At 35.1% G+C, this 21,368-nt stretch overlaps 3 protein-coding genes across 10 annotated transcripts in view; 2 read left to right on the plus strand and 1 right to left on the minus strand.

Annotated features, from left to right (window-relative positions):
- LOC105215524 (potassium channel subfamily K member 1) overlaps positions 1 to 7,616 on the plus strand; it is a 39,615-nt gene extending 31,999 nt beyond the window's left edge. For 4 of the 5 annotated variants that reach the window (XM_054232098.1, XM_011189478.3, XM_054232099.1 and 1 more), the window contains 4 exons: positions 3,458 to 3,598; positions 3,740 to 3,949; positions 4,058 to 4,261; positions 4,343 to 7,616. In XM_054232098.1, the coding sequence (XP_054088073.1) occupies positions 3,458 to 3,598; positions 3,740 to 3,949; positions 4,058 to 4,261; positions 4,343 to 4,617 (830 nt within the window). In that variant the 3' untranslated portion in view covers positions 4,618 to 7,616. Of the gene's footprint in view, positions 1 to 43; positions 983 to 3,457; positions 3,599 to 3,739; positions 3,950 to 4,057; positions 4,262 to 4,342 lie in introns of those variants that run through there. The other variant, XM_011189477.3, reaches the window with a different exon arrangement.
- Positions 7,617 to 8,005: 389 nt separating this feature from the next.
- On the plus strand, positions 8,006 to 8,663 carry LOC105215526 (c-Myc-binding protein homolog). Its single transcript, XM_029042428.2, has one exon. It carries the CDS (start codon positions 8,114 to 8,116, stop codon positions 8,531 to 8,533), a length of 420 nt encoding a protein of 139 aa, XP_028898261.2. The 5' UTR covers positions 8,006 to 8,113; the 3' UTR covers positions 8,534 to 8,663.
- Positions 8,664 to 10,911: 2,248 nt separating this feature from the next.
- Positions 10,912 to 21,109, minus strand: LOC105215527 (pneumococcal serine-rich repeat protein). 4 transcript variants are annotated; one of them, XM_029042426.2, is made up of 6 exons: positions 20,650 to 21,109; positions 15,246 to 17,430; positions 13,855 to 15,166; positions 13,319 to 13,794; positions 13,030 to 13,225; positions 10,912 to 12,944 (listed from the first exon to the last, which is right to left on the minus strand). In XM_029042426.2, exons 2-6 carry the CDS (start codon positions 17,373 to 17,375, stop codon positions 12,697 to 12,699), a joined length of 4,362 nt encoding a protein of 1,453 aa, XP_028898259.2. In that variant the 5' UTR covers positions 17,376 to 17,430; positions 20,650 to 21,109; the 3' UTR covers positions 10,912 to 12,696. The 4 variants fall into 4 exon arrangements, with proteins under 4 accessions (XP_028898259.2, XP_028898258.2, XP_028898257.2 ...); XM_029042425.2 differs by having other exon boundaries at positions 10,912 to 12,947; XM_029042424.2 differs by having other exon boundaries at positions 10,912 to 12,947; positions 13,024 to 13,225.
- Between the last annotated feature and the right edge of the window lie 259 nt (positions 21,110 to 21,368).

Here is a 21,368-nt window from a genome sequence, read left to right on the forward strand (position 1 = left end):
GCGAAGTGTCAAACAAACATAAATACATTTTTTATATGTATGTATATACATATGTAATTGCCGCCGTTTTCAAACAATGCAAATCATTTTTCACGAAAACTGCGCGCACATATGTAAATGGAATTTTTGATTGAAGTGACATTGATGTGATTATGCGCAACTCTAAAATATACATAAATCGCAACCGTTGCAGCTGCTGTCAAGAAATGTGTAACTAACTACAAAACACTTTTCTACAAACGTGTATACTTCAAAGCACTGCAACAAAAAAACGCCTCAATAAAGTGTTAAGTCGTTTAAGTACTGTTTATATTGGCGTGGCACGTGCCATTTTCCTATTTTAACCTAGTCCACAGCACAGTGAATGTTATGTTGCCCACGACAGCGTTTCGCCGCCGCAATGGCTATGAGGATCTGGACAAGTGCAATCAATCATTAGAGGAATATCTGTCGAGCATACAAGTATGCGTTGCGACACCAACAACGACAACGACAGCACCGTCGTTGGGTCAACAAAAGCAGCAAACTAATCGTATTTTCTCAATCTCAGATACGGCATTAAATTTAGCGCCAACAGACGCGCATACAAATACGCTGGCAGCACCTTTGTGCTGCCTGTCCCAGCAGCAATCAATGTCGCACGCTTCACACAATCAATCTACGCTCAGTCTCAATAATGGCATTAGCCTTGGCTCCATCGTGCTGTTGCCCTCGCAAGTGCCCAGTCCCACGCGTACCACGCAAAGTTATACCAACCTGGAACAGCGGCGTTATGCCCCTGTGTGTGCTGCCAAAATGTGGGAGCTCTTCTATATGCGCAAGGCGAATTTTCGTTTACTTTGCTTTGCACTCTTTTATTGTGTTTACTTAGCAATCGGTAGTGTTTGCTTTCAAATTGCCGAAACGCCGGTGGAGGAGTCATTGCGTAGCGCTGTGCGTCTACTACGCACCGAATTCCTGCTCAAGTATCCACAAATATCGGGTAAATTTTATTTATGCAAAAGTATTTGTCTTTTGAACATTTCGCTTCCCTTTTGGGGAAGGTCAACTCCCAAAAGGAGAAGGACAAGTGTGTGTGAATGTATTTTTAGGTGGTGAACTTGACACTTGCTCGATTCGAAGAGGGTGTATACCCTGTAGGGAATACATCTTTTAGCATCTTTACAATTTCGCTTTCATTTGATTTCGTAAAAAACGAAGATTTTTTAGTATTAGGATATATACTCAGACGAGTGTTGTACAGTGAAATATATAAATAAAATAAAGTATAGACAAATCCAACGGCAACCACGCTCTCATAAATATATATTTATTGCAAATTACTGAATAATATTGATTTTATCTTTTCCAACGTTATCTCCAGCCGTCAAAGATCTCGTCATTAAATTACGCATAGTTCCATACTTCCATACCATTTGATCATACTTGAAATTTTTGAGAATGAATCCTAATATAATATCTTAGAAAAGGTTTAAGAATACAATGGTTTACATTATTTTTTTTAGAAATCTTCATTATCACCTTAAAAATAGGTTTATTTTGCTTCAATATGGGTTGTACTACCTAAGTATGACAAAATATTAAAAATCGGAAAAACTTGCTTATGATTCCTTTGAGCTATTTTTCAAATTATATACGAGCTTATCTTTTTGATCTCGCATTATATTCCATGTTGATCTTGCATTGTAGTATTAATTTAGCCACGCATCAAAATATTCTAACACAGTACTTTTTCCTTATGAATTTCTGGAAATTTGTCCTGTAGCGAAATGCGATCCTTTAACCAGCTTTAACTCTGAGCATTGAGTTTTTCTTATCGGGTGCTATCGCATGAACACTGTAATGTACGAGTTTGCATAAATATTTGTTTGATTGGTAGTCAACTTCTTTGGCAATTTATCCTAATTTGTAATCGAACACTTTACATATGTAAAATCAAATGGAATGCTAGATACATAGTTTTATTAGACTTATGTAGTACGTACATAGTAGTACAATAATAAAGTTTTTTTATCTGCATAGTATCAGCAGCTGAAATAAAATACGTTATGGTATTTTTTATTTTATCTTTAAATTCTGTTTCATTAAACTATAATATATTTTCGGTATCTTGAAATTACTTTCTGGATAACACAACGTGTATCCTTAAAACTTGTTGAGAATTTCGGAAAAGGAAGCTTTTTTGATTTTTCTCAATGAATTTGAGTTTCATTTTAATTGAATACCGATTTTTAGCATTTTATTTTTTTAATAGCATTCTGTGGTCGTAGCCTAATTGCTATACCAATCTTCTCAGGATTTAGGAACATGTTTGTCAAATTTCTTCAAGAGATCTCGATGTTTACATAAGATATAATTGCTTTATTTTCATTCTTATACTTACTTTTTCTAGGCATTTAGCTAACTAGTGTATTTCAGATTTCATCTCTTAAATATAATAGAAACAAGGGGGTAAATAGCATAAACTTGCTATTAATAGCTTATGGAAAAAGAACCGATTCTGAGCATATAACGTGGAGACCTTTCTCAATCCTTTTGCAGCTATTGTTTTTCAGTCAGAAATACTGGATAAGTCCCACAAACCTTTTTGATAACATTAAATAAATCTACTTTATCTTTGAATGAAAACTAGTCATCCGAAGTTGAAAATCGTCAAACAAATGTTATAATTACTGTGTACCATAAAGGGTTTCCTAATTTAACAGGCCCCAGGCGAACCATTACAAGAAATTTGTCACAGCTGTGGGTTGATGAATTAAGAGGTATATTCTTGTTTTTTTTTTGGAAAAATTTTTATTTACTCGTCTACATTAATGTTGATGTCTTCAAAAGAGTCTCCATTCGATGTTATGCACTTATGCTAGCGTGTCTTCCAATTGCCGAAACAGTCTCTTTTAACGATTTCATCTATACCTGTAGACCGACGGCCTTTAATGTAAGGAAAAAGGCATCATTTTTGGCCAAAAATTGAGGAACATGCAACGAATTGTGAATTTTTACAATCGAAAATCGCTAAGCTCCTAACAATTCCCGTTATTTTTTGAACACATGTCGTATATGGACTTTCTATTCAACTTTCTCTAAATCTTTGTTCCTCGTTCGGTTCGTGAATATTCTATATCTCATTAACTATTCCAGCCAGGTTGACTAAATCAATGGCACAACTATTTTTGTTTATCTTGGAACAAGGAAGTTGTAGATTATAATGTTTATTGTTTATATTATATACAAACACAAAGTTAATAAAATAGTAAAATTTAAATATGGTTCAGAATGATATTATTATTTACAATAAGTAATTATATTCTGCTGCATTTCTTCCACTATATTTTTTAATTAAATAAACGCGCACCTCTTTCGGAAAAAATAAATCCAATAAAATTTAAATAAAAATTATATTTTGAATAAATACCAATAATATTGATTAAAATATTGCATATTTATTGTTCGAACGCAGATGAAGACCTCGAAGAGTTTCTCAAAGCCGTGATAACAGCCAACGATCGTGGCATATCACCGTTACGCAATGCTACAAATGAAATGAACTGGAGCTTTGGTCAGGCATTCTTCTTCTCCAGCACCGTGATAACAACAATCGGTGAGTGTCATTACACTTTTTGCGGCGCATCTACATACCTTCGTTCTTTTTTTGTATATGTAATGCATTTATTTTGTATGTAAAATATCTGTATGTAATACTTTTGGTTATATTCAAAATATATATTTTACCTGTGCACAGGATATGGTCATGTAACGCCACTTAGCCAAACGGGGAAAATATTTTGCATAATTTATGCAGCCATTGGTATACCACTCACGTTGGTGCTATTGAGCGCGATGGTGGAGCGGTTATTGGTGCCGGCCAGCTGGTTGTTGGGCACGCTGAATTCGAAATTGGGTCATCTCTATCAGCCCTTCAATATACGTTTATTGCATCTAAGCATTGTGGGTGAGTGTCGCGGAGGCGGTGGAGTGTAATATTTTAATTTGGCGTGTGGCACATAATTGAGTGCTGCATATACACGAACATATTTCTAACGAACTCTTTTTATTGCAGCTACGCTGGTTATCGTCTTATTCTTCGCCATACCAACGGCAGTGTTCGCTTTCATTGAACCCGCCTGGGGTGCTTTGGACGCTTTCTACTATTGTTTCATCTCGTTGACAACCATTGGCTTGGGCGATTACATACCTGGCGAGGGTGTGACCATTGGCAATCGTTCGATGTACAAAATATTCATTAGCGGTTATTTGATTTGTGGTGCGTTACATTTAAATAATAATTTTAAATAAGAATTGTATATACAAACATTACTTATTTCACACACACTCCACTCCACAGGTCTCATTGCTATGATGTTTGTGCTGACGATCTTCTATGACATACCGCAACTCAATTTGGGTCAACTCTTCACCGAGAGCACAAATGGTGAAACGGAAAAACTGCGTCTATCCGGCAACAATACAACCTGCTATTCGGGTCCATCTGGCCTGTATATGCCACAGCGTGATGAGGATACTAGACGCGCCGTTGTACGCATACGTCCACATGGCGACGATTCACCCAGTCCCGATGAAGCACCATCGTCGCTCAACAGCGATATAAGAGTGCCATAAGGTGGGCATAAGGTGGCACATTTGCAGCATCGTATGAAGGCACACAAGGCACATCGTTTTCAAAACAATTTGCATATCTTTGAAACAACATTACACTACAGAAAATAATCCAAAACCGTAATTGTAACATGCATTCAAGTAACCCTTCACTACAAAAGTCTACATCTGCAGTCTTAAGGTAAATAATCTAGTATACAGTTCGTACTCGTTACTAAGCATATGCTAGTATGTGCTGGTTATAAACATGCTAACAATGATCATTTAATTTTAAAATTCCACTTTTTTTAATCAAACAAAGCATAAACAAAGACAAATCTCTCAAATGTACAAAACAAACTGCATACAATACAAAGAATACCTATTTAAACGGCTCTACTAAATGAAATATACTATTCTAAACATTAAGACATAACATAGAAAAAAAATATCATCTTCTTGACAGTTGTCGTGACTTTGAAGACACTGTAGAAACCCAGAATTACTATCATAAAATAGCAAATTGTTGAATGTTGCATTGCGATGAGGCAAGTGATTTTACAATGCCTCGCAGAATTTGTTGCAATTGTACGTATTTCTAACGGTAGTTTGTAGTTGTAATAAATTATAAACATAAATAGTGTTAATTTATAGCACACTAGCAGATTGTGAGAACATGTTGAAATGTATGTACTCGTATGCCTATAAAGGCGATATAAAGTATGGAAGTAACGTCAACACCTAAAAAGTGTTCTTGTCGTGTTAGTATTTCCAGTTATTTGTGGTTTTCCAAGCTCACCTGCTTTTCAAATAACTAGTAAACAATAAAAACTTTTCATTTATATTATATTTTACATATTGAACCCCCCTAATACACCAAAAAGCGTGGAGTTTTTAATCAATTGCGCTTTCTAAATATTAATGTTCTAAACATAGCGAAATTGTTCAAATGTAGGGAATAAGAATAGACTGAATATATGGACGTATGTTATGAGTAGCGAATAGATTGCTTGATCAGCTGATATACGAGTATATGATTTTATTATTTTTTGCATTGTTATTTTTTTCTAATAATATAAGGATGTAGCAGCTTTAACTATTTCCAAAAAAGAGCAAATAAGTTGCATAAAATATTTAAAATTTTATTTTTTATATTTGTTAATTTAAACTTGTTTGCCATTTTTGTTTAAGTTTAACGTTTAATATTATTTTAATAAATCTTATAGGCGACTAACACAACCGACATACATACTTATATGTGCGTTATTGTTGTGATTGAGTTTTATTTAAGAGGTTAGGTGGGATTCAAAATCAATTCAATTCAATTTCCTATAAAATAGTGCAATATCTTTAAAATATTATCCAAAAATATCAAATCAATCCGACCAATATTCTAAGAGATATACCTTTTGAAAATTCCGCCCATCAGTCCACGTCAGTACGAATGTAAAACTTTAAACGCATTTATCTGAAAACTCAATTTTCAAGTCGGTGGACACAGTAACTGAAAAAGTTATGAAGCGATTTTGTTCAAATTTTGCACACATCTTTGGAATAACATTATATAGTAAATGAACGAAGAATTTTTTATATTTTTATTGTAACTATTTTTTCCGAGCTAATATATGCCAAAAATTTGACCAAAAAAGTGAGTTTTTTCTGTCAAAAATTCAAATTTCAATATTTTATTTTTTTCTTCGTCCATTAACTAGATCTATCCATGTATAATACTATCGAAATATTTTTGGTTTATTGTTTTTAGATGAACTAATCATGAGTTGCGATGTCCACGGCAAGACATTTTTTTTTTTTGAACATTTCACATAATATTGTTTAAATACTTATATTTGATACTCTGAATTGTTTAAATTAAATATATGATTGTATATAAAAGAAAAATTGTAAAAGTATACTTGTTTTTAGCCCACCTAACCCCTTAATGATCAGCGTACAACCACTTCACACACATTATCACACATAAATTAATATTTAATTGCCTATAAAAATATAATAAATAATTTAAGTAAAAGAAATATAAAAATGAAAAGTATATACACTGAAGTTAAAACACAAATTTTATTAAAGTACATAAATACATACATACATTAATACATATATATCCGAACACAAAATATTTGTATTCACATAAGGATCATTTATGTAGTATATATGTGTATGTAAATTAGAACGAAAGACCCGCAAAATAATGGACAATGCTTTATTCGAGACATATTTAAGGAATATTCTATGACGACAACAACAATAAACACAATAATATCAAATTAATAAATATTCTTATGTAGTACATATACTTTATAAGAAGAAAACGAACAAAACGAATTGAAAAAAAAATAAAATTATATAAATAATAAAAGTATATAATGAACATAAATTATATGATAAACATACTACGGGACTTCCCGTCAAACAAAATATAGTGAAATGTTTATGTATATCCGTTCCAGAAAATGTTAAGACGTACCACAATGAAATATACAATGCGGATAGAATAATAATTTTAAATAATAAAAATATATTTTACAAATGGCGTAAGGCACACAAAATGCTATGTAGGACAATTGAAATGGACGGCGAACATAACTCAAACATAAATAATGAATATAATCTAAAGTGTATATTTTCTTGCGTAATGGTTAACTTAAGATTTGAAGGAGTGTCTAATGCGAAACTTCGTTATATTTATCGATTATTGGACGGGTCCATAGTATTTCATAAAAATATGTTTGCTGAACATTTTATGTACCTATAAATTGTATTATACAAGTATAAGTAAGCCCATTTTATTATGTATACATATACTTTTCCAAAAAGTAAAATTGAAAATTTATGCAGGAATATATAAAGTTACACACGACTTCATTTATTTACATATTATAACTGAGCACGACCATGTATGTATATATGTTCATTAAAATATATATTGAATCTAAAAACAGAGAAAACACTATAAACTGTAGTAATCAGTTGTAGAAACCCAATTCTTTGGTTATAGTTTGTACGTATAGAAGAAAATATATGTTTAACTATTATATGTATACATATGTTATAAAATTAAGCATAACAGAAGAATTTTGTAAATTGTTATGACCACTTGCATATGCTAAAAGTGTTAAAAATGCACTTATACATATATATCAAACATATTGTAAGTAAAAACATAAAACATTTGTAAAAGTGCTGCAACCAAACAACTTGTTACAGAATTATAAATTGTCTAAAGTAAATAATCATATGAACAAATAAATTAATCATGTGTAGTGTAAAAAATTAATTGTTTTAAAACAAATATTTTTTTTAATTAAAAAAGGTAAGTGTGCACTGTACTTAATGCACTTATATTTTTTAAATCACTCTCCAACACTGTTCGGCTTGCAGTTTTTGACAATTCTGCATTGTCACATATTTACAGTTATTTCGTTACATTTTTTAACCTCACCGAAATTTTTCAACATCGGTTGTGAAAAGTTTTTAATTTAATTTATTTAAAAGGCGTAAAATTATGGAAGTGTTTTTAAATGAAGAACTATCATCTGAAGCGAAAAAGGATATGCGTCACGCATATCTGCGCGAGTGTGGTATAACCGAAAAGCTTAATGAAATTTTAAATAAATTATTGCAAGCAGGCGTAAAGCCAGATAACCCGTTAGATTTCATACGCGAGGAATTGGGTGATAAACCCATACCGACGGAAACTATTGAGAATATGGAGCACGAGTTGGATGATGCCCATCGTGAAATACGACGTTTGCGTGGTATTCTAAAAGAACTTGGCTTTCATAATCTGGACGAACAATTTCATGATGCAGAAGCGGGGCCTGATGAGTTTGAAAACGTGGCCAGCGAATTCAACAATTCATTGACAATTAGGGAAGTGAATGATGAACGCACAAGTGGACAACATAATCAACAAATTAGCTAAGTAAAAACAAATGGATTTTTTAAATATTGCTGAATTAAATAATGTACAAAAGTTGGTGCAGTAATCGTAAATGATGGCGTCTAGAAGAAAATAAAGAAATGTTTTACAAAAATACAACATTAAAGTTAAGGTAATTTATTTGTGTTTTAAATAATTATTTAAGTTTTAAGTATTTTATATAAATAACATATTTATTAACACTCTTTACCAAATCTGATTATTTGGCGGCATATAAATACGGTCATTTCAATCAATGAATTCGACATTCTTGACAGCGGTTAAATAAAGGAGCACGATTTTATGCCGATTGCTTGCATAAACTCAAAATACGTTTATTAAATTCTTCTTTTCCTCTGATATCATTTCAACACTCTAATATTGGTACCGTTTCCAAGAAAATGTTGTTTATGTATTGGAAAAGACCAGAATTTATGTCTCGCTAACAAACTAACAAAATATTATATTAGATCCAAGAATTTTTCGAATTTTCAATGATTGATGAGAGTGCTATTTATTATTTTAGGGGTTGTCTTTAGGTCTTCCAATTGGTGGTTCTGTTCTATTCGAAAATGTTCTAATATTGTTAGGATAGCGAGTAAGTTTGTTCATGTTGTTGTTGGAGTTGCATTTTTATTTATTATCTGACGAATTTCACTACATAGTAGTAAAACCTGTTTAGGAGACATGACTTTGTATATTTCAAATTGAATTTCTTTGATTTTGACTCTGTTATTGCCTAAAAGTAACTCCTGATATGGATTTGGTTGAACATGCTATAGCGTGCTCCGATAAGCCGAGGGAGTATATAGTCGAAACTGTTCTTGATTTAAGGAAATTTTCATTAAATTGTGATGTCAGGGGAGTGAAAATGATTACTGTATGTGGTAAGAACAACCAATAACCGTGTATTTTGTGGGTCAACAACAGTTTCAGTAGACGAATAATTTAAAAAGGGTCATAAAGAGAGGGTTGTTGGAAGAGTAAAATGTTGTTGCCATCTGTATCTTTGTGGTGTTGTTTTAAGAATCGTAATGTTGGCACATGTTTGACTGTATGGTTGACGATCTGTAACAACTACTAAATATTTATTGAACCTATAATGAAATCCACCAAAAATTCTAAAGAAAAATGACAACTTTTTATTTTTATTGAATTTCAAAATGAATTTTATTCTTTTTTGTTTTAGTTACTTATATCTTAAACTTAAATGGTAAATTAAATTGTATGCATATATATTCCTTTTTTTAATATTTTTAATGGTATTATTTTAATAATTATGTAATTTCCTGTTTTTAATTAATTAATTTATTCATAGTTGTGTGTATTTGTTTGCATATTCTTAAAACGAAAAAACACTAAAACCAAGGGGAATAAGATTTATATGCTTTTAGTGCGAAATACGTTGCTTTTCCATGTATACATAATTGAACGTATCGCATTTTTTTATTAATTTTTTTTTTTTTTATTATTATTTTATAATGTTTTGTTCTCAAAATTTTATTTTAGATGCATGCTCTTATAAAATTGTTGCTTTTCTAACTTCTTTGTATATATTTATTGCGGCTGGTCTGCTTATTTTCTTAATTTTTTCTATAAAAGAGGCTTGTTACTAGAGACAGTGACATTTGGTGTCGCATTGAATACATTATATTTCACTGAAATTGACAGTTTTGCACTGCAAAACATCTTGTCATCTGCCAGCTGTCTTGACGTAAATCCTTTAGATATATTAATGGTGTTGTTGTTCTGTTAATTATTATTCTTCTTAATTTCTCAAGCTACACTCAACCTATTTTTTGTAGGTTAAGTATACAGTTTCATTTAAGAAGTTTCTAAATTGCAATGCAGCATTTACAGTAATTTTAGGGATTTTTGGACAAACATTTCTTTATATTTTTATGCATTTTTTTTGTTCTTTTTGCATCGCATGTCATATTAATATTTTTGTTGCATATATATATTTGGGTTTGCTAACAGCATTAATAGCTACTTCCTTTGTGTGTGTATATAATGTTAATATGTTTATTTCTTATTTGTTTTATTATTATATTTCATTACGAATTGCCCCAAATATGTATGTATATTAATTTGTTATTAATTCCTTCTTTATATATTTTAAGTGTATACGTTGGAAACTTTGTATGCTAAAACCTAATTTAATGAAACTTACATGGGCGTGTCTGCGCTGCTAATAATTAATTAAAAAGGAAAATGATTTATTCCCTTATACATATGTATATGTTGCTCTTATGTTTTAATAACTATCTTTTGTTTAATTATTTTCCTATTTTTTAATTTTCTGCCTATTAGCATAATTTTCTTACAAAAGAAATGCATATTTTTCATTTTCAACACGTCGAAAGAGCTCGTCTCATATATTGTTTTTTTTTTGTAAATCAATTTGCATTAAAATTCATATTATTTTTCCACTTAGGCATTTTATGTTTTTTATCATACAAATTTTAAGTGCCATTGTATGTTCTATATATAAGTATATGTATATATGTATATATATATTTCGAAAACATTACATTCTACAATTACAATTTGATGATATTTGAATGGCTAGTTTATTATAATTTTAATGCATGCTTCATTATTTTCTTAGATAAACTGTTCATTACAGTTTCTCAGATACCAGCTATACGCTTGCAATACACTTTACCGCTTCGACTCAATAATCATTTGCATCCAAAACGTAGAATAATGTAATATACATCTTGCCAATCTCTCATTTATGTATGTGCGACTTATTTGTGTTTGCTGTGTGCATGTTTTTTTTTTTTTGTTTTTCGAATGGGAATGAGTACTTTTATCATACACAAATAACTATTGATTTCATCCCTGCATTAATTGAATGTATTTACTATTTTGATATTTAAACGCCGTTTAAATATTAGATACCGCAAAATTACAACTGCTTTTCTTGTGTGGCAACACTCAAATGCTCATTAGTATTTTTGTTTTGTATTTGACATTTCAAGGTTTTGTTAATTATTTGAAATTTTCCTTTTGGTCTATTAATTCTTCATTTATAAATTATTGTTGTGTTAATATAACGAAATTCAAAACTTTCTGCTGTAACTTCCACAAATGATTAAAAACTGCACAAATGTGTAGCGCTATTGCAAATGACTTTAGTGTTGTTGTAATTTGTACACCTTCCCTTGTGTTCATTTTTTTTGTGTTTTGTTTTTGGAAGCCGCACTCTGAAGTACATAAAATCAGTATTTACAAGTTTTTTTATGGTCTGCTATAATTCACGTACTAACCGTACTGCAAGTTATTTATATATTGTTAGCTCCCTTACTTACATTAAGCCAGTGTTTTTTGTATTATGCGCATGTTATTTTGCATAAATTTTAGAAAAGTTATAGTTCTACATACAAAAGTAAAACTAAAGCATATATGCCTACAACTAATAAATTAACTTCTTACAAAAAATTTACAGATAAGTCAGAGTAATTAATATACCATAAACATTATACAAAAAAAAAAGAAAGCTATGTAATGCCAAAGAAGTCCAGTTTTGATATAAACAAAAATTTGCAATTTGTAACATTGTCTGTAGATCACGATTTTTTGTTATTAATTTTTGTTGCTTCAAAATTCAAAAATAAAACAGCTTTAATTTGCATTGAATGGAAGAAAAGATTGTAATCAAAATAAAATAATGCATATCAACAACACTTCAATCTATGCATATATGTTTATGTATCTATGCTACGCCTCTTTGTCTCCTATCTTAAGTGCTGTCTGTGTTGTGTTAAATCTATATAATTGTTTACATACATTCTATAACTAATGTACACTTTGTTCGAACGTTTTGCTGTTTAAAAAATATTGCTAGATTTGCTATATTATCGGATTAACGGCGTCACTCACAGATAACATTGACACTGGCTTGCACTATGTCTGAACTGGATTTCCGTTTAAATGCCTCTATTCTGCATTAAAAAAAGAAATGCTTTCGTTCATACTACATGTGTGTGTGTGTGTGTGTGTCCAACTGCTATTGCATGCTTGAGTATGTGTATGTGTGTGTGTTTTCCGAGCGTTGTCAAAATGTTTAATTCTCTTATGTGGGAATGCGTTAACTGCATTATAACACTACTATTGATAAATTACAATTACACTCTCTCTCTCCTAACTAATTATAGTTTCTATTTCCGACTTCTAGTCGGCCGATTACTGTTCGTACTACCGCCATTACCACCGCCGCCGCCGCTACTGTTGCTTGAGGAGGCGGCAGCAGTTGTTTGTTCTGTTGTTGTTGTTGTAGTTGTGTTGCCAGCATTTGTTGTGCTACTAACCACATTTGTGGTTTCCGCCGCTGTTGTGCTATTGCTGTTGACCTTTTTGTTAAGCGTCGACGCACTATTGTTCGCTTCAGCAGTGGTGCCATCTTGAGCTGCTATGTGTAGATGTACATACATATATATATTTATTAAGACATGCTCAAAAATATAATTTAGATTTTGCAGTCATACTTTTACTTTTTGAATTTGCTGATTTTGAGGCATTTGGTGTTGCTGCTGTAGCAGGAGCGGCAGCCGCAGCCGCAGCAGCTGTTGTAGTAACACCGCCAGCTTTCTTTGTTGGAGTTGCGGCAACAGTTTCCGCTGCTGCACCATCTGTGGCTGCTTTGCGCTTGTTCGCACGTTCGCCACGACTGCTGGCCGTTGGTGTCGACTGTGATTGATAAAAGAAATTTCGATTTTAATTTGAAATACGTTGCAAAAAAAAATACAAATATGCTATATTGAGTGAGGCACTCATACAAACCTTGGCGGGCAAGTTTTTAGTTCGCGCTGTCGTCGAGCTAATTGGCGATGCCGCTCTAGCCTTGGCCAATGGTGAGCGTTGTGCACGTGGTGACGCCTTTGAAGCGGTGCCTGCATTCTTTTGATTTGGTTTATATTCTGCATCGGAATCATCACTGCTTTCATTTTCCTCATCTGTGGTTGAGGACTTCTTCGATTTCGATTTGCGTTTGGTGGTTAGTTTTCTCTTCTTAGCCGAAGCTTTCACACCATTGTCACCAGCCGCAGCGGCGCTGGCGATACTTGCACGTCCCCGTTTGCGTCCTTTCGCAGCAGATGTAGCCGATGAGGTGGCGCTGCTTGCATTGTACTTGCCTGTTGTTGGTGTGCCAATGTCACTGTTACCACTGCGGCGCGATGTTCGTATAGCAGTGGGTGTTGTGGCCGTCGCAGACTTCTTTTCAATTTGAGATTCATCTTTGTACAATGATATATCAACTGAAAGCATTAGAATAAGTTTGTATTATTTTGAATTCAGGTGTACTATGTTCTACTTACGCCCATCTGGATTCTCCTCTGTAAGTTCCGGTCTTGGCACCAGTCCTTTCTCCACATCGATAGCCTTCTTGAGTATACTCTCTATGCGTGCCTGCTCTTTCTTCGGTAAACTTAGATGACCCTTATCGACGCGTTTCAGTTCGACAGTCGTCAGCACACACTCAATATCGGTGTGGTCATAGAAATCAGGTATATAAATGCCGCTGTTATTTGGATCTTCCGATAGCCAACGAATGCTAATGCGTGGCGATGTGCGATAGACATTTTGCATCGTTTGACACAAGTAGAATGTACCTTCGGCATTGCGCACCGCCATATATTCATTTTTGTAGAAAACAATCAACTTGTCTTCCATGGACATGGGCTTTGGTGAATTGGAAGCTTCGCTGGCTGACAATTTTGTGATGTACGCCAATTCGGGCAATGGACTCTGAAACGGTATAGTTTTGAGGCGATGACGTGAACTTTTGCGATCGGTAGCGCTAGTGCTGGGTCCTTGTTGTTCCGGTTTGGGTGTTATTGGTGTGACAGGAGTATTGACGGCATTACTATTGCTGCTGCTTACACCGTTCTTCGATTTGCGCGATCGACTGCTGCTCGAGACTTTTTCGATTTTCTCAACTGTTGCTCTCTCCGCTGATTTTGGTGTTACTTTCGGTTGGCGACTTGAACGCTTAACTGGTGTGCTAGTAGCTGTGTCTGCGATTGCATTATTCGTCGAATCTGGCGCAGCTTCGGACGCTTTTGATTTTGTGCTCTTTGTTGTGGCATGATTATTGTTGCTGCTGCTGCCGCTGCTGCTCTGTGTTGATTGATCGGCGGCCGAAGATGTTGCGTGTGCAGCTGTGGCTGGTGACTTTTCTGACTTTGTATTTTTAATTTTCTCTTCTTTTGGCTTTTCAACGACTGTTGTTGCATGTCCTGATTGACGCTTATCTGCCTCGTTCGCGGTTGCATTGGCTTTTGGCTTCCCGTCGACGACTGTTGCGGCAGCCACTACTGTTTTCGAGTCATTTATTGCGCTTGTCGTTTCTTTTTTCTCGGCGCTTAACTGTTTATTGGCTGCACTGTCTAAATTAGTTGCAGACTCTGCCGCTTTAATCTTGTTGTTATCCGTTTTTTCAGTATCTTGAGGTGTTGTCGCTACTTTGGGATCTGCATTTTCATTACCTTCCTTGTTTACTGTTAAAGGTGTAGACGTTTTGTTAATCTTCTCTGCGGGCTTTGTATCTTCTGGCTCCTTTGTTGCTGCAGGTAGGCTTATTTCATTATTAGCAGGTGTTTCAGCAGTTGACTCCAACTTCTTGGCGTTCTAAAATATAATTTCTACATTAGACCACATATTCCAGAAAAAAAGTTAAATATTTTTTTATTTTATTTTATATAGTTACCTTATTATGTTCATCTGCTTTGTTGTCTGGTTCAGCCTTAGCCTCTACCTTGGTGTTACTGTCGCGCTCTTTTACAGCAGGCGCTTTGCTTTGCTCTAGCTTTGCATCGCTGACCTTCTCGCCGCCAACCGTAACGCCACTTACGCTGTCTACTACTGTGGCTTTATTATCCACAGTAGCATTTGGCTTTTCCACCACCGCACTATCTGTATCCGCCAGCTTCTTAGCTTTAGCATCCGCCACAACAACAGCATTTGTATCTTTGGCAGCTGCATGATCAGCAATATTCTCAGTTTTCGTCTCTGTCACAACTGGTTTTGTCGTGATCGAAGATGGAGATTGCTCCTCTTTCGCCTTTGCAGGAGCATCGTTCGACTTTTCAACACCTTTGATGGCTTCGTTCGTCTCAGGCGTGGCGGACTTGACATTCTTGTCGGCGTTTGCAGCTGGTGTAATATTAGCACCAGTAGCTACAGGCGCGATCGGTATTGAATTTGTAGCCTTCTGTGTTGCTGCAGCTGGAGCTGTAGTACTAGAACTACCAACATTTGCCGGAGCTGTTGCTGTGGTGGTGGTAGTCAATGCCGGAGATGTTGTAGGTGCACCAGTCGCTGCTGACAATTGTGATGAAGATGACGTTGATGGTGGTGCTAACGTTGCTTGTTTCGTAAGCGATACCGGGTTGACGGGCTGCTGTGTTGGCTTATTCGATCCAGCAGCCGCTGTTGAGGCACTGGATGACATAGCTGCCGTACTTGTAGGCACTGAACCACCACCAGATTTAGCCGTTGATGCTATGTTGGTAGTGGCTGTAGTATTGCCGTTAGACGACACAGCTGACGGCTTCTGAAAGTGTGAGGGGAATGGTGGTGGTATAGCGCTGACAGCTGGTGATGTTTTGCCAGCGCCAAATTTACTTTGTTGATGTGCGGCTGTTGGTGCTGCGGTTGACGTGCCCGATTTGGCCGGCAGCAATGAAATGGATGGCGTTGGCGCCTGCTTGGTACTGGCAGTGGGGACAATATTACCAACCCCACCGCTGGCAGCGCTGGAGATCGCACTACTTACAGTGTTTTTGACAGCTTGTTGCGCTGCCCCACCCCCAGACATCATGCCCACATTACCTGGCACCGGTGTGATTTGTGTGCTAGGCGGCAAATTTGGAGCTTTTAATTGATTGCCAATTGATGTGGTTGGCGGTGGTGCCTGTGGTGGTGGTTGGGTTGATGTAGCGCCGCTGCCACCTTTAATGCCGCTGGCTGTGGGCTGCGGCGCAGCTGATGGCTGTGTGGGTGCAGTGGTGGGGAAATAACGTAAACTCTGTTGCAATTGTTGGAGTGCCTTTTGTTGGTGCTGTTGAAATTGTCCGTGTAATTGTTGCTGTTGATGTGCCGTCAACAAGGGTTGTGGTTGCTGCTGTTGTTGTGCTGATGGCGGCGGTTGTTGATGTGTTGGATGGTGTTGTGCTTGCGCTGCCTGTGCCGGATGCTGTTGTTGTTGCTGATGCTGTTGGTGTTGTTGATGTTGTTGGTGCTGATGCTGTTGTTGTTGTTGTTGCTGCTGTTGATGTTGATGTTGTTGCATTTGATACTGCAACGTTTGCAATTGTTGTATGATATTTGTTGGCAGCGCCTGCAATTGCTGTTGAAACTGATTCAGTGCGGCATTTGGTGCGGCAGCACTACCATTTGGCTGTTGTTGAAACGTTTTATTTAGCAGTTCAGCGGCACCTGGTGTACGAGTGAGCGCTAATGGTTCGCCAGCGCCTCCACCGCCAGCACCACTGCCAATTCCGACGCTGCCGCCGCCACGATCCTTTTGCTGGTGTTGCTGCTGTTGTTGTTGTTGTTGCTGATGCTGATGCTGCTGCTGTTGTTGTTGATGTTGCATTTGAAAATGTAATAATTGCTGCTGTTTCAAGATGTTTTGAAAACGTTGTTGTTGCAAAAATACATTCAGCTCAGCCTGCGATGATTGCGGCAATGTATTTTGGCCATGCACCAAATTCTGCATTTGATGTTGTATATCGGCCAATGTTTTTGCAACCTGCTGATTGTTCGGCCCATTTGGTGGCATCCCTCCCCCCATGCCGCTGCCGCCAGCACCAGGTGGCTTCTGATTATAGCTCATGTTCGCATAAAACAAATATTTGAATGCTGTAGTGTTGAAGTTATTTCTACGAGAACTGAAGAAAACGAAAAAACAATTGAGTTAGAATTTTTGAAAAAAAAAGAAAAAATGCTGAAAAACAACTTTAAGTCAAAAAAATATTTATTTTTTAATGTAGTAAACCCTTCGCCTAGGTCCACCATCTTCCTATTTAAACTCCGATCTTCTATTCCCTTTTTTCTCATGTTCCAGTGAGAATTTAATATTTATCTTGTGTGAATTTCTTGCTTTCTTTGCGTAAACGTGCATTATCGTGGGTCCTTTATTCATCTATATTATATTAAAATAAATGTATTGCATATTAATAGATTTCCAACATTCATTCTACAATTTTTTTGTATAATGCAATGTTTTTTGCATAGGGCAAGAGTATTTCCTATCTTAATAAATCCTCTATGAGTCCACTTAGGAATTCTATGATATCGTTTTGATCGTCAGACGGGTATGACCACTTTAATTCGAAGTTAAAGATCTAACATACTTTTCCACTTTGAAAATTATTCCTTGGTTTTAGATCGTAAATACCGAGATGGTTTCACTGCAACTTCATTTGTTTTTTTATCTAAATTTGCAAGTGGCTATGAAACACTTGACCTTACTATTTAACAGCTGTAAAGCCGTATAGAACTCAGTCGTAACTTCAAAGCGGTTCTTTAAATGTGTGTGAAGCAATCACCCTCGTGTATTCTGCAAATGCAAAAATGTCATGACCTTTACCTTTTTTGATGTATTCAATATTCATGTACATTTGTTTTTGTTAAAATATGATAAAGTAACATTATGGACGTCCACATTGATTATGTTGTGTCCGTCATTATTTTATACCTTGTCAGATAGCTGTACATACATATGTATACAAAATATTTATTTAATGCATGTAGGTGATTAAGATCTTGCAGACAAGATATCCATATAGAAATGTGTGTGTTTGGCAGATTTGGGCTCTGTGAGAGCGCATTGGAACTAAGCATTATGCGTTCAACGAACTTTTGTTTACAACGCAAAAACGTGCACTGGCAATTGTCCGGTATTGGACAATAGTATATGTCTAATCTATGTTCTTCACTATATTAACGGTTCGCGCTCAACCAACAGCTAACAAATATAAGTACATACATACTTACAAAATTTATGTTGGAGTATAATCATCTATTTATTATTGTAATCTCATTAATTACTTGACCTTGAAAATCAGAAATATAAATTTTCTAATTTAAAGATTTTGCTTCTCAGGCAATAAATAGCACGCTAACATTTATTAAATGTTTGAAATCGTTTACACATTATTTATTAAAAGTATAATCTCCCAACTACTTGTAGAATTTAATTTTGTAATACTTTCGTTTTCTTGTAGAGGCCCTTACCAACTAAGCGTTGAGTCAGTGAAGCATATTAAATTAAGGTATTTTTCAGAATTTTAAAATTTATTGTTAAATATCACATAATATGACCGGTAGATTTCTTATTTATGTACACAGTTGCTTTCGATTAAAAATTGTCTAACAAGCCAACCCTTTAATTGCATAAGCTACACATACATCCAACAATGTATACACAACCTGACCCCCTTCTCTGCTTTTCCAAAGAAATAAGCACGACAGGAAGTTCGGTTTGATGAGTAGAAATAGAATTGTTGGTAAAAGCTGTAGCATACCAGGCAGGCAGGCAGTCAGTCTAGCTAACCACCCACATTTACATATGTATACCTACCGCAGTGGCGACAAGAATGTTTGAAAAAGCTATCAAACAAACCCACCCCCTCTGCTAATCAGTAAAAATGAAATGCCGGTTACTGTTATATGGTAGTGCAGCATGCTACATACGAATACGAAGGCAATTTGACACACAAAGCGAAAATCAATTTTCCTTTTCATCAGTGTGTTTTTTAACCAAGACTTTTTACACGTCCATTGCATACATCTGTATGTATATCTCCATTTACTTCAAATGAAAATGAATTGCTACTTTGTCAAACAAAAATTTAATTCTGATAACAACATGCGTGCATCGAAGCTAAACTCGAAAAAAAGAGGCCCGCATATGTAGTTCTGTACCTTTGTGTACATAAATACTTCCAAATACAAAGAAACAAACAAGTAACACAACACTTAAAAACCTGTTACGTTAGCATATTTATTTCATATAAATTCAAAAAATATTTAAGTTCATGTATTGGAGGCCATGTAGTATATTTGCTGATATAATGCCTTATTCACGTGTTCTCACGCCTTCTTTGGAAAGATCTTCATTAGAAGTCCTGTTTTAATTAATCAGAAACTTGAAGAAAGAACTAGTTAGAAACAAAAACAAGTGCGCTTGCGTCATATTCTACACAAATAGAAACCGTTTATGTGAAAACTGGTTAGACATACCAAAAATTTAACACATATATTTCTTGTCGATATTGATTAATACCCAATAGAGCATTTAGCCTTTTGGTAAACGATATTTCTTAGAATTCTAAACGCTATTACTTTTGTTATTCTCATTACACTGTTGTTTTCATACTTTTGTACTTATTGTTGTACTCAATTTTCGCTTGATCATTATTTCACTTAAATTATGTTTATTTATCTGTTTGTTACTCCAACGAAAGTCATATTGACATGTGCATATGCCGACAAAACTATGTGAAACCGAATTTCAAAAACAAAACAACCAATTTCAATTCAAATTCCGGTAACATCAATAAATCATTTGCTATTGTTGCTTTGTGTACCGAGGCGATATTCGGCGCGCGTAATTCTTTGGCCGCTAATGGGCACCAGAAAACAAACGATGTGGAGCACAGCCACCCAAATACAAGCGGCACTTTATGCTCTTAATACATGAGCAGAAATTCAGAGAAAGCATAACATACGATAATGAAACAACGAACAACAAAGTCATAGCGCGACGTTCAAGCAAAGTCAAGACATGGCACAGCCTGTATCTTGGTATGTGGGGTTACGGGCGTTGTGGCGGGGCACCAAACATGGCAGTCAAGTGGTGCGTGCTTCGCGCGAAGTATTGCGCGGTATAGACTACTGTTTCTGATATTTCTGTGCTGACCGCGCTGCTTTCGTACAGAATTGCTAAATCCAAAACTAACGATACTACACACTGCCCGCGCGCTATCCTCGTTATTAAACAAAATATATATATACACACAAACACACGTAGAGGCACTTATGTCGTGCGGTTCTCTTGATTCTCTTTTTTCATATGGTTTCAAGCATAATACATCTCCACTTACTTTTAATCTGTGTATCCACGAAACACGGCTATTAATTTCGCCGGATTATAAATTAGTTTTGAATATTTTGAGACAATTTTTCAATATTTTTCGTTGGCAGTTACGCACATTTCTTAAACTTTTTTACCACTGTATGAACTTTTTTCTTTACTGTTCCTTTGCTTCTCTTCCTTTCCGTTCTTCTTAACCAACTGCTGCGGCAACGACCAAAATTATACTTCGATTTTTCACTTGCAATTTTCGGATGAAAATAGTTGCGAAATATACTCAATTCTTATACACACATATAGCACATTGTGTCCGCTTTAGTCTTAATACTATTTTTTATAATTCAATTTACTTTTAAAGCGAAAATTTTATATTTTTCTACGCACAAGACGAGAAAATGAAAATTTTTTAGAGAAATTGCACGACAAACGAACCACACGAACGACAAACGAGGAAACCGAGAAAAAACTCTACACTTTGACTTCGACTCTCCACACGTCTATAGATGGCGTCCGTTCAGTGTTGCATTGTGGTTTGGTGTCAGTGCAGCCATTCGGAGATGGGCACCACTGTACATGCGCAACTTGTATCCAATAAAAGGATTTAGACACAAGAAATTAATATTAATCATACTAATAGAGAAGAACAATTACAGTGTGAAATAGATATTTATGCCTAAAATGACTAAAATTAAATTCCAAGTTTGCTTAATATTTAATTTAGTCAATTAC

Source organism: Zeugodacus cucurbitae, chromosome 5 (assembly GCF_028554725.1).
Source record: "Zeugodacus cucurbitae isolate PBARC_wt_2022May chromosome 5, idZeuCucr1.2, whole genome shotgun sequence".
Lineage (NCBI taxonomy): Eukaryota > Metazoa > Arthropoda > Insecta > Diptera > Tephritidae > Zeugodacus > Zeugodacus cucurbitae.

Excerpts from the sequence above, each read along its gene's own strand:
- LOC105215527 (XM_029042424.2), bottom strand. The coding sequence starts at position 17,375 with ATGAGCTATAATCAGAAGCCACCTGGTGCTGGCGGCAGCGGCATGGGG. Across the intron at positions 13,795-13,854 it reads AGAGGAGAATCCAGATGGGC|TTGATATATCATTGTACAAA; the intron begins GTAAGTAGAACA and ends TAATGCTTTCAG. Across the intron at positions 13,226-13,318 it reads CTAAAAACTTGCCCGCCAAG|TCGACACCAACGGCCAGCAG; the intron begins GTTTGTATGAGT and ends TATCAATCACAG.
- LOC105215526 (XM_029042428.2), top strand. The coding sequence starts at position 8,114 with ATGGAAGTGTTTTTAAATGAAGAACTATCATCTGAAGCGAAAAAGGAT.